The sequence below is a fragment of the Cherax quadricarinatus genome, chromosome 41 (genome assembly GCF_038502225.1).
Source record: "Cherax quadricarinatus isolate ZL_2023a chromosome 41, ASM3850222v1, whole genome shotgun sequence".
In the NCBI taxonomy this organism is placed as follows: Eukaryota; Metazoa; Arthropoda; class Malacostraca; order Decapoda; family Parastacidae; genus Cherax; species Cherax quadricarinatus.
In genome coordinates, this window is record NC_091332.1 from 4,089,408 (window position 1) to 4,102,641 (window position 13,234).

At 38.2% G+C, this 13,234-nt stretch overlaps 1 protein-coding gene across 5 annotated transcripts in view; it reads left to right on the top strand.

Annotated features, from left to right (window-relative positions):
- The window catches only part of TyrRS-m (Tyrosine--tRNA ligase, mitochondrial), a 37,364-nt gene that overhangs the window by 8,330 nt on the left and 15,800 nt on the right, over nucleotides 1–13,234 (top strand). For all 5 annotated transcript variants that reach the window (XM_053786789.1, XM_053786786.1, XM_053786790.1 and 2 more), the window contains exons 5-9: nucleotides 996–1,155; nucleotides 2,450–2,506; nucleotides 2,850–2,928; nucleotides 6,479–6,615; nucleotides 10,783–10,854. In XM_053786789.1, coding sequence (XP_053642764.1) covers nucleotides 996–1,155; nucleotides 2,450–2,506; nucleotides 2,850–2,928; nucleotides 6,479–6,615; nucleotides 10,783–10,854 — 505 coding nt within the window. The remainder of the gene's footprint in view (nucleotides 1–995; nucleotides 1,156–2,449; nucleotides 2,507–2,849; nucleotides 2,929–6,478; nucleotides 6,616–10,782; nucleotides 10,855–13,234) is intronic.

Sequence of the window (13,234 nt, forward strand, 5' to 3'; positions counted from 1 at the left end):
ACCTCATACTATGTGAAGGTTTTCAATTAATTGTACCATAACCATTATGTACTGTATTAGTAATGTTGTACAGTACTGTACTTATTAGTGGAAACGGTAGTAGGTTGGTAGACAGCAACCGCCCAGGGAGGTACTACCGTCCTGCCAAGTGCGTGTAAAACGGAAGTCTGTAATTGTTTTACACGATGGTAGGATTGCTGGTGTCTTTTTTTTCCTGTCTCATACACGTGCATGTTTTCAGGTACGTCTTCCTACTTCTACTTACACATAGGTCACACTACACATACATGTACAAGCATATATATACACACCCCTCTGGGTTTTCTTCTATTTTCTTTCTAGTTCTTGTTCTTGTTTATTTTCTCTTCCTTCCATGGGGAAGTGGAACAGAATTCTTTCTCTGTAAGCCATGTGTGTTGTAAGAGGCGACTAAAATGCCAGGAACAAGGGGCTAGTAACCCCTTCTCTTGTATATATTACTAAGTGTAAAAGGAGAAACTTTCGTTTTTTCCTTTTGGGCCACCCCGCCTCGGTGGGATACGGCCAGTGTGTTGAAAGAAAGAAGTAAAAGGAGAAACTTTCATTTTTCCTTTTGGGTCACCCCGCCTCAGTGGGATACGGCCAGTGTGTTGAAAGAAAGAAGTAAAAGGAGAAACTTTCATTTTTCCTTTTGGGCCACCCCACCTCGGTGGGATACGGCCAGTGTGTTGAAAGAAAGAAGTAAAAGGAGAAACTTTCATTTTTCCTTTTGGGTCACCCCGCCTCAGTGGGATACGGCCAGTGTGTTGAAAGAAAGAAAATATTGTAATGATTATTTTAAGCATTTGAGAAGAATATAATAAGCATCGTAGAGACAGCTGTGCATGCGGACATGTGTATTAGTTACAGAAAAAACATATTTTACATATACAGTATATTAGTAAATTTTGAAAACAGTCATGTATTCAGAAGTACAGTACTGTATGTTTCATTCTAATAATAATATGTTTTTGCAGAATTGAGAATAATCTTCACTGGTACAGAAGGTTGAATGTTGTGGACTTTCTGCGTGTTGCTGGTCGAAATTTAAGAATGGGAGATATGCTCTCACGCACCAGTGTAAAATCTCGGCTTAATTCAGCTGAAGGCCTGAGCTTCACAGAATTTTCATACCAGGTACCCTCATGTAAAATAATTGCTTAATTTTATTATAACCGGAGTCAATAGTAGATAAACTTTGTCTTGCTTCAAGTTTAAGCTAAAACATACTGTACATATATGGAATTTTGTCATTAATGCTAATGACCAATTTCCACACAATGCTAAAATATTTATATAAAAAAAAAAATTCCACTGAATCAGGGTTTCTACTTTAATTTAAGTCTTTCTTATTATATGATAAGTCTCAGCATGTGATATACATGTACTGGCAGAGGTTATACATTTGTACAACATCAGCGTCGAGGCCTGGTCATGGACCAGGCCGCTTGGGCATTGATTCCCAGAACACCCTACAAGTACACTCTCCAGGATATGCAAGACTTGTGAACCTCAGAATGGCATTTAGATGCCTAAACAAAGAATCTTTCAGTATATGCAGTGTATAATTCAAGTCCTTCATAGATTGTGGGTTCTGGCATGGAGCTTCTACCTGATGAAGGTTGTGCAGAAACTAAGAAGTCTAAAGGTTTTCAGCCAGACTGGCCCCAGAGCTTAGAGGAATGCCTTATGAGGTGACACTAAAAGAATTGAACATGATGTCCTTAGAAAGAGATGGACAAAGGAAGACATGATTATAATGCACGAAATACCAAGATGAATTGACAGGGTTAACAGATATTGAATTATAAATCAGAGGACCAGAGACAAAGCTGCACAATTAGAAGCTAAAGACATAGATGAGTCACTGAGATCTTAGGAAGTACAGTGGACCCCCGGTTAACGATATTTTTTCATTCCAGAAGTATGTTCAGGTGCCAGTACAGACCGAATTTGTTCCCATAAGGAATATTGTGAAGTAGATTAGTCCATTTCAGACCCCCAAACATACACGTACAAACGCACTTACATAAATACACTTACATAATTGGTCGCATTGGGAGGTGATCGTTAAGCGGGGGTCCACTGTATAGTACTTCTTCAGTCTCAGAATGGTTGAAAAAATGAAATAAGTTGGATGAGGAAGGAGAGGCAAATTCTCCACAGTTTCAAGATTGTGTTTGATAAGGCTCAAGAGGTCACAAACTATACTAGTAGTGTCAGTCAATGTAGCTTAAGAGGTAGGTCAGGAGCCAAGATTCAAATTCTGTAAAAATAAATGAGTATAAATCAGTGAATTACTCATGCAGGCAGGGTAACTCCAAAGCCATTGTATTTTTTTTTTTTGTGTTGCTACATTTAAATATCTTGTTGCTAATATTGTGTTGTAGATCATAAAATTTAAAGATATCTTCTCTCTGTATATTTCCAGGCTCTTCAAGCATATGACTGGCTCTATCTATATGACAAGTATAACTGCACAATTCAGGTATGGCATGCCAGATTTTTTCAGCTTTTATGTACAAAATCAAACAATATAATGTAAGTGTTATTGCAAACTGAAGGGATTAGCAATAATTATTAAAATTTGTTAGTCATCATATTAAAACTGGCATACTGTAAAAGCTAATAATGTACTGGATAGTATGATGAGGTATATTACTAGTTGGAAAAATATTTTAAATGGATAGGGCAATGCTGATGTTAATGTGATCAGAGGAAGTTGCAAAATACTCTTGTGCAGTGTTGGAAATACTATTTAAAATGTTGAACGTATGAATGAGATTTCATAAATGTATTATGAATTCAATTATAACCATAATTTCTTTCAGATCGGAGGTAATGACCAGATGGGAAATATATATTCGGGTCATCAGCTTATTTACCGAGTAAATAATGCTTCTGTAACAGGCAAGTAGTCATTTTTTAATGTGCATTCTGCTCGTATATAATGCACGGGTGTCTCTTTGAGACAGGGCTCTGTACTGTGAATTCGTGCTATGATGAATCCAGTTTTCAATAGTAAAATGGGGGTTGAGTTCCATATTCCTTTGGCCTCTTTCCCCACACCCAAACCTAGCATTCCTTTATATGCTGTATCTAGCTTACTAATGCATATACCTGTACACAACATCTCACTTACCTCACCTTGTGCAGGACTCATAGCTGTGTTAAATGACTGTTTCTAGTAAATAAGTTGTGGAGTGAATTTTACATTTTAAGAATTTGGACTGGAGTCTTGGTAGTGGAAAGTACAATACCTGCATCTGATGGAGGAATGGTAATGTTGCAGTGCAGAGAGTCATTTGAATTATGACGTCTGAACACTTTTGGCAAGATAGCTGTTGAATGAGTCATAGTAAATGCATTTTACCTCTTTTGGGTCACCTTACCTTTGTAGGAAACTGCCAGTGTGCTAAAGAAAAAATGGCTAAGTGTATATTTTATGTTTGCAAAATGCTGTAACTTTCACATTCATTAAATGTTAATTATTTCTGCACAAACCCATACTCATAATTTAAATATGTAATTGTATACAGAATTTAATGAATATTCACAATTGTAGAGAATATAGCATATTAAAATAATTTATATAGCATGTATAATGTTTAATAAATTGTGCCTTTATTTCTTCACCTCAAATCCTAAATAGAAATATAATTTCTCATTCAGTGCATTGTGTAAGCTCCAAATTAATTTGATTGTAGTTTTGACTATACGTATATTATCTCCAGAACTGAGCATATAATCATCAGTTAAAGGGCTACACCCCAAGGTCCATACAACATAGCTGCATAGAAAAGTTGTGCAAGAAAGGTATAAAATACTGACAATATGAAAGTTAAGACACATGTGCAACATCTGGATATCTTTATTGTAGATGTTTTGCCATCCAGTGGCTTTATCAATACAGATTCTTGGATAAAATTAGAAGACAGTAGAACTATATACAAAAGATGAGGTAATCAGTCCCTCAGCCTTGGAGTTAGTGTTCACAGCATCGTGGTGGTGGAGAATCTGGAGCAAAGGCAAGGAGACTGGCGGTTATATAGGTGTCAGTGGATAGGAACGTGTAGCAGATGAGGGCATAGTCACTGGTAGGCGGGATTCCCCAGTGGAAGTAGGTCCTACCCAAAGGGATGGGTTAGTTGTAGTAGCCATAAAGAAGGTCTTGTAGATGTCCTCTGAACCAAGATTCCATTATGTTGCAGTGTCTGGCAAGTTGTGCAAGAAAGGTATAAAATACCCTGTCCACTGACACCTATATAACCGCCAGTCTCCTTGCCTTTGCTCCAGATTCTCCACCACCACGATGCTGTGAACACTAACTCCAAGGCTGAGGGACTGATTACCTCATCTTTTGTATATAGTTCTACTGTCTTCTAATTTTATCCTAGAATCTGTATTGATAAAGCCACTGGATGGCAAAACATCTACAATAAAGATATCCAGATGTTGCACATGTGTCTTAACTTGCATAGAAAAGTCTGACCGTTTCTATAACATGTAAAGTAAAAGGACACAAGTGCAACTAATGTGACATTTTATTGTGGCAACGTTTCGCTCTCCAGGAGCTTTATCAAGCCATTACAAACAATACATGGACACAGAGGGTATATATAGGCTCAGAGTGAGGTGCAATACTAGTGGTAGTAGTAGTAGTAGTAATGCAATATGGTAGAGCAATTAATTCGTACATGAGTTAAAGGATATAAAAGCTATTACTTGGGTAACATAAAAATAGGTTGGACAAATATAGACTGGATAGAGGCAGCCTGTTTCAGTGTTCACTCTCTGTAATGTGCTTTGTGTAGTATAACAGGAGAGACTATGTGATGGCAGGGTTTACTGTTTTCAGGAGGATTCTTGCTAAGACTTCAGAGATGGTGAAGCTGCCGTTGTTTTGTTTAATTGTATTCGAAACAGCGATCAGTGCTGATTCAGGCACTTGCATCTGCGGAAATTAGTTTCCTTGATCACTAATTGGGCGTGGCTGAATTTCATGAGATGATTGGTGGAATTTCGGTGTTGTACACAGGCGTTGTTCAAGTTATCGTTCCTATATGCGTAAATGTGTTCATTGAGGCGGGTGTCGAGGTTTCTTGCTGTTTCACCTACGTAAATCTTGTCACAGCCTCCACAGGGTATAGTGTAAACTCCTGCGTTGACTGGTTCATGGTGCTTTGATTTTGTTTTGGTTAGATCCTTTATTGAAGTGCTAGAAGCGATGGCGACTCTGGTGTTAGCTTGTGAAAGTACTTTAGAAACGTTCAGTGCAACCTGGCTGTTAGGAAGAATTATAACTTTGTTGGGAGTGGTGTTGGTGCATGGAGAATTAATGATCTGAAGAGCTCTTTTCTTGCAGTCTTTGATGAAAAAGGAAGGAAAATGTAACTCAGTGAATGTTTGGTGAATGTATGTACATTCCTCGTCAAGAAACTCAGGACTACAAATTCGGTATGCTCTTAGGAAAAACCTGATGATGATGCCTCTTTTGGTCTTGGTATCTTGACTGGAATAGAAGTGTGTGAGATCATTTTTATTGGTCAGTTTCCAATAAACTTGAAATCTTAGGTTGTTGTCTACTTTGTGAATGAGGACGTCGAGGAAAGGTAGCTTGTCATTGGACTCTTCTTCTAGTGTAAACTGGATCACCGGTTCAACTGCGTTGAGCCTTGCCTGAAGATTCCGTACATCACAGAGAGTGAACACTGAAACAGGCTACCTCTATCCAGTCTATATTTGTCCAACCTATTTTTATGTTACCCAAGTAATAGCTTTTATATCCTTTTACTCATGTACGAATTAATTGCTCTACCATATTGTATTACTACTACTACTACAACTTGTATCACTACTACTACTACAACTTGTGTCACTACTACTACTACAACTTGTGTCACTACTACTACTACCACCACTAGTATTGCACCTCACTCTGAGCCTATATATACCCTCTGTGTCCATGTGTCCATGTATTGTTTGTAATGGCTTGATAAAGCTCCTGGAGAGCGAACGTTGCCACAATAAAATGTCACATTAGTTGCACTTGTGTCCTTTTACTTTACATATTGTCGGTAATTCTACCAACTTTATTACATTTCTATAACACTTAAAACATTTGTGAGTAAATCTTATTAACTGGCATGGCTTCTAGAGTACTTGTCACTCGTCAGTTTTTTTATATAAATTACAATAAACTCGAATTAATGGACCTCATTTTAATAGATTTTTCAAATGATGGACACGATCAGCAAGGTCAGTTGATTTGGAAATGAAGGCCAAAGTTTTATTACGATTAATGTAAGACAATCCATCCATCTAGCTCAATTGCCATTACTGGCCATATGCTCTCTCCCCCTATGAGTCCATTAAATTGAGAGTTTACTGTAATTTACCATAATATAATGAGATACAGTAGTTCCTTATTTGGATGAAAATCCCACTATTCCTCTTACAGGTTTTACAATACCTTTAATAACCAACGAAATTGGTGACAAGTTTGGGAAATCTGCAGGCAATCCTGTATGGCTGGACAGTAGTAAAACGTCTCCATTTGACTTGTACCAATTTTTTGTCCGCTTAAAGGATTCAGAGGTTAGTTATTGCTTCTTATGAGGTTATATAAATTTCCTAGTTGATTACTTCAGCAGTAAGGCTTAGTCATGAGGTTACAGTATCTTTTTTTTTTTTTTTTTTTTAACAAGTCGGCCGTCTCCCACCGAGGCAGGGTGACCCAAAAAGAAAGAAAATCCCCAAAAAGAAAATGCTTTCATCATCATTCAACACTTTCACCTCACTCACACATAATCACTGTTTTTGCAGAGGTGCTCAGGACACAACAGTTTAGAAGCATATACAGTGGACCCCCGCATAATGATATTAATCCGTTCCTGAGAGCTCATTGTTATGTGAAATTATCGTTATGCGAATGAATTTTCCCCATAAGAAATAATGGAAATCAAATTAATCCGTGCAAGACACCCCAAAGTATGAAAAAAAAAAATTTTACCACATGAAATATTAATTTTAATACACACAAACTGAAAAAGACATGCACAGTTACATGACACTTACCTTTATTGAAGATCTGGTGATGATTGATGGGATGGGAGGAGGAGAGAGTCTTAGTGTTTAGAAGGGGAATCCCCTTCCATTAAGACTTGAGGTGTCAAGTCCTTTTCTGGGGTTACTTCCCTTCTTCTTTTAATGCCACTAGGACCAGCTTCAGTCACTGGACTTCTGTCGCACAACATATCTGTCCATAGTGGCCTGTACCTCTCGTTCCTTTATGACTTTCCTAAAGTGTTTCACAACAGTGTCAGTGTAATAGTCACCAGCACGGCTTGCAATAGCTGTGTTAGGGTGATTGTCATCAAAAAAGGTTTGCACTTTAAGCCACATTCCACACATTTCCTTAATCTTTGAAGTAGGCAACTTCTTCAATTTCTCTCTCCCCTCCTCCGAAGCAGTTTCCTCAGGTCTGGCCTCTTGCTGTTGAAGTTGATCTAGCAGCTCATCAGTGGTTAGTTCTTCATTGTCCTCCTCCACCAACTCTTCCACATCTTCCCCACTAACCTCCAACCCCAAGGACTTTCCCAATGCCACAATGGATTCCTCAACTGGCATGGGATTCCCAGGGTTAGCCTCAAACCCTTCAAAATCCCTTTGGTCTACACATTCTGGCCACAGTTTCTTCCAAGCAGAGTTCAAGGTCCTCTTAGTCACTCCCTCCCAAGCCTTACCTATAAGGTTTACACAATTGAGGATATTAAAGTGATCTCTCCAAAACTCTCTTAGAGTCAATTGAGTTTCTGAGGTCACTACAAAGCACCTTTCAAACAGAGCTTTTGTGTACAGTTTTTTGAAGTTTGCAATAATCTGCTGGTCCATGGGCTGCAGGAGAGGAGTGGTATTAGGAGGCAAAAACTTCACCTTAATGAAGCTCATGTCCCCATAAAGTCGCTCTGCCATGTCTGTAGGATGACCAGGGGCATTGTCTAACACCAGGAGGCACTTAAGGTCTAATTTCTTTTCAGTTAGGTAATCTTTCACATTGGGGGCAAATGCTTGGTGTAACCAGTCATAGAAAAAGTCCCTAGTGACCCATGCCTTACTGTTTACCCTCCACAGCGCACACAAATTAGCCTTGAGGATATTCTTTTGCCTGAACGCTCTGGGAGTTTCTGAGTGATACACTAATAAAGGCTTCACTTTGCAATCACCACTAGCATTGGAACACATCAACAGAGTAAGCCTGTCTTTCATAGGCTTATGTCCTGGGAGTGCCTTTTCCTCCTGAGTAATGTAGGTCCTGCTTGGCATTTTCTTCCAAAACAGGCCTGTTTCATCACAATTAAACACTTGTTCAGGTTTCAGTCCTTCACTGTCTATGTACTCCTTGAATTCCTGCACATATTTTTCAGCTGCTTTGTGGTCCGAACTGGCAGCCTCACCATGCCTTATCACACTACGTATGCCACTACGCTTCTTAAATCTCTCAAACCAACCTTTGCTGGCCTTAAATTCACTCACATCATCACTAGTTGCAGGCATTTTTTTAATTAAATCCTCATGCAACTTCCTAGCCTTTTCACTTATGATCACTTGAGAGATGCTATCTCCTGCTATCTGTTTTTCATTTATCCACACCAATAAGAGTCTCTCAACATCTTCCATCACTTGCGATCTCTTTCAACACAGTTGAACCTTTGTCAAGAACAGCTTCCTTGATTGCCGTTTTGTTGGACACAATAGTAGCAATGGTTGATTGGGGTTTACTATACAACCTGGCCAGCTCGGAGACACGCACTCCACTTTCATACTTAGCAATGATCTCTTTCTTCATCTCTATAGTAATTCTCACCCTTATTCCTGTAGGGTTGGCACTAGAAGCTTTCTTGGGGCCCATGGTCACTTATTATGCAGATAAAATCACCAAAAACACTGTAATAATACGAAATGTTCCGATTGTATGCTTGGATGTTACCGCGGAGGCTGGCTGGTAAACAATGCCACCGGCGGAACATGTGAGGCTGGCTCAGGCCGCACATTAGACGCGTCTCGGACGAACAGCGTTGAGCGGGTTTTTTAGCGGTATGTGAGGCAAAATCTTAGTGATAAAATGTATCGGTATGCGGATTTAACGTTATGTGATGCCAACGGTATGCGGGGGTCCACTGTACATATAAAGATACACAACATATCCCTCCAAACTGCTAATATCAGTATCTAGTAATCCTTTATTCTGACCAGTATTTAATGGATATTACATGTATTGCAGTATTATATACTGTAGCTTAATGGTATCTGTTGTGTAAAATAAAACTTACATTTTTTACCAAAATATTTTGTTCTGGGACCATGATCTTTTGGAGCATTTCCTTTTAAGTAGTCTTTCTTACAATTGATCCACAGTGTTAAATTAGGTTTTCTTGTGGTATATAAAGAGTGTTTTTAAGCTTTCTAAGTAACTGGCTTTTTTTTTACTTCATTTCTGGCCTTTGAATCAAGTTACATGTTCAGAAAGAGAACAGACATTTGAAGATGCTAATGTTCCTGACATAAACTACTGTTGAGTATAGTAGGAACCCCATATCCGCAGATTCGGTTTCCGCGGTTTCAGTTATCTGCGGTTTACTGTGACCCGAAAATGATCCTAAATTTTGTTTAAAAATGGCCCCAAAGCACAAAAGTAGTGATGCTGGCAATTCTTTAAAGCCTAAGAGAAGCTGTGAAGTGCTTCCCGTGCTTTATCATAGGCATGTATATAAAAGAAAAATGACTTATAAAGGCACTCTTCACTTAACAGCCTACCTATTTAACAATTGCTTGGACTTATGACTAGCTCTCCAACCAGTCGGTATACTATATACAGAACAGTCAGTGTACTGTATACAGTACACTACTGTATAAACATTTAAAAATGTACTAAATAGTGCAAAGGCGATATTAAAACAATATCTAAAGATGGTTAACACAAACCCACTATCAGTACAGCATGCTTGAAATATCAATAAGGGGCAGCTCCTCACTTATTGACCAGTTCACTTAACAACCTAGTTGTAGGAATGAAACTTGATTGTTAAATGAGGAGTGCATGTATATAGGATTTGCTGCTATCCACAGTTTCTGGTATCCATGGTGGGTTTTGGAATGTATCCCCTGTGGATATGGGGGGGACTACTTTAATAACAAACACATGAAGAAAATACTTGCATTGTATAGTCTTGCATTCTGAAGGCTGGGTGGGATTGTTGCAGTTTGGAGAGTCATATGATTGCTAATATTTACCCACTTTTGGTAAGACAGCTGTTGAATAAGTGATGGTCAAGGTTTCCCGAATTTCACTGCATGCTAGTGGCTTTTTTTTTTGTGCCTAAAAATATTACATGTCAGCTACATTAACTGTGTAATACAGACAAAAAATAAATTTATTATTATTATTCTTTGGCTTACCCTTCCTGATGGGAAATGACCAGTGTTGTAAAAACACAATATGTGCTGTAATTCATTAATATAAATTGTACTTGGCATTTATTTATATAACTGAAAAGTTAGGAGAAGAAATGGAAATAATGAGTATTGTGAAATATCAGTTCATCATGTGGATTCAAAACTCATTTTATATTTATGTTGCTGATATAATTTTCAAAAAAATTATTCTATTTTTGTACTCATTTTGTATACCTGTGATTGATATATTTTTTACTTTTATAATGTAATTTGATGTTATTTTTTTAATCTTTTGTAACTTTTTTTCAGGTTGAAAAGTATCTTCTCCTTTTCACCTTCCTTCCTATAAAGGACATAAAAAGCATTATGGAAAAGCACTGGGTAGGTGAATCATTTGCTTTTTATTTATTATTATTATTTTTATTATTATTATTATTATTATTATTATTATTATTATTATTATTATTATTATTATTATTATTATTATTAATATTATTAATAATATTATTAATAATATTATTAATAATATTATTATACAGTGTACACTTATCCACACCATCCTGTGGGCAGTATTCAGTAGGCTGCAAAGGCATGAGTCAAGGATCTAGGCCAAAGTTCTCTGTTGATTAAGTACGTTACAGTGGTAACAAGTTTCTTTTATAGTAAGCAAAGTTGGGCTGTTTGTAAGTACTGTGGTGTATTTTTTATTTTATTTTTTTTTCAAGAAACTGGCCGTATCTCACCAAGGCAGGGTGGCCCAAAAAGAAAAACGAAAGTTTTTCTTTTTAAATTTAGTAATTTGTACAGGAGAAGGGGTTACTAGCCCCTAGCTCCCGGCATTTTAGTCGCCTCTTACAACACGCATGGTTTACAGAGGAAGAATTCTGTTCCACTTTCCCATGGAGATAAGAGGAAATAAACAAGAACAAGAACTAGAAAGAAAATAGAAGAAAACCCAGAGGGATGTGTATATATATGCTTGATAGGTAAGACACATAGGCAACATTTAGGCAACTTTATTCTGAAACGTTTCGCCTACACAGGCTTCTTTAGTCGAGTACAGAAAGTAGGCAGGAGCAATAGAGATGTGAAGACGATGTAATCAGTCCATCACCCTTGAAGTCGTAGATTTGAGGTTGTTAGTTCCTCAGCCTGGAGAAGTTCTGTTCCAAAGTCTGGAACTAACTGAAGATGAAGCAACTGTGTTGAGACTTAAATACTGTCCGAAGGAGAGGTGCAGAGTAGTAGTAGTGAGAATGTAGCCACTGAGAGTTCACGTGTAGGCGAAACGTTTCGGAATAAAGTTGCCTAAATGTTGCCTATGTGTCTTACCTATCACCCTGTTGGTATTGTATACCATTTTGATATTCACTATGTCAGACATATATATGCTTGTACATGTATGTGTAGTGTGACCTAAGTGTAAGAAGAAGTAGCACAACGTACCTGAAATCTTGCAAGTTTATGAGACAGAAAAAAGACACCAGCAATCCTTCTTCTTCTTCTTCCTTTCAACACACTGGCCGTATCCCACCGAGGCAGGGTGGCCCAAAAGAAAAAACCAAAGTTTCTCCTTTCAAATTTAGTAATATATACAGGAGAAGGGGTTACTAGCCCCTTGCTCCCGGCATTTTAGTCACCTCTTACAACACGCATGGCTTACGGAGGAAGAATTCTGTTCCACTTCCCCATGGAGATAAGAGGAAATAAACAAGAACAAGAACTAGAAAGAAAATCGAAGAAAACCCAGAGGGGTATGTATATATACGCTTGTACATGTATGTGTAGTGTGACCTGAGTGTAAGTAGAAGTAGCAAGACGTACCTGAAATTTTGCATGTTCATGAGACAGAAAAAAGGACACCAGCAATCCTACCATCATGTAAAACAATTACAGGCTTTCGTGTTACACTCACTTGGCAGGATGGTAGTACCTCCCTGGGCGGTTGCTGTCTACCAACCTACTACCTAGGACCAGCAATCCTACCATCATGTAAAACAAATACAAGCTTTCGTTTTACACTCACTTGGGAGTTGATGTGTCGGCGGATGGATTTATGAAGGATGAGGTTAATCATAGAATTGATGAAGGAAAAAAGGCGAGTGGTGAGTTGAGGTATATGTGGAGACAAAAAACATTATCTATGGAGGCAAAGAAGGGAATGTATGAAAGTATAGTAGTACCAACACTCTTATATGGGTGTGAAGCTTGGGTTGTAAATGCTGCAGCGAGGAGGCGGTTGGAAGCAGTGGAGATGTCCTGTCTAAGGGCAGTGTGTGGTGTAAATATTATGCAGAAAATTCGGAGTGTGGAAATTAAGAGAAGGTGTGGAGTTAATAAAAGTATTAGTCAGAGGGCTGAAGAGGGGTTGTTGAGGTGGTTTTGTCATTTAGAGAAAATAGATCAAAGTAGAATGACATGGAGAGCGTATAAATCTGTAGGGGAAGGAAGGCGGGGTAAGGGTCATCCTCGAAAAGGTTGGAGGGAGGGGGTAAAAGAGGTTTTGTGGGTGAGGGGCTTGGACTTTGTCTCCACATATACCTCAATGCACCACTCACCTTTTTTCCTTCATCAATTCTATGATTAACCTCATCCTTCATAAATCCATCTGCTGACACGTCAACTCCCAAATGTATCTGAAAACATTCACTTCTTCCATACTCCTCCCCAATTTGATATCCAGTTTTTCTCTATCTAAATCATTTGATACCTTCATCACCTTACCCTTTTCTATGTTCACTTTCAACTTTCTACCTTTGCA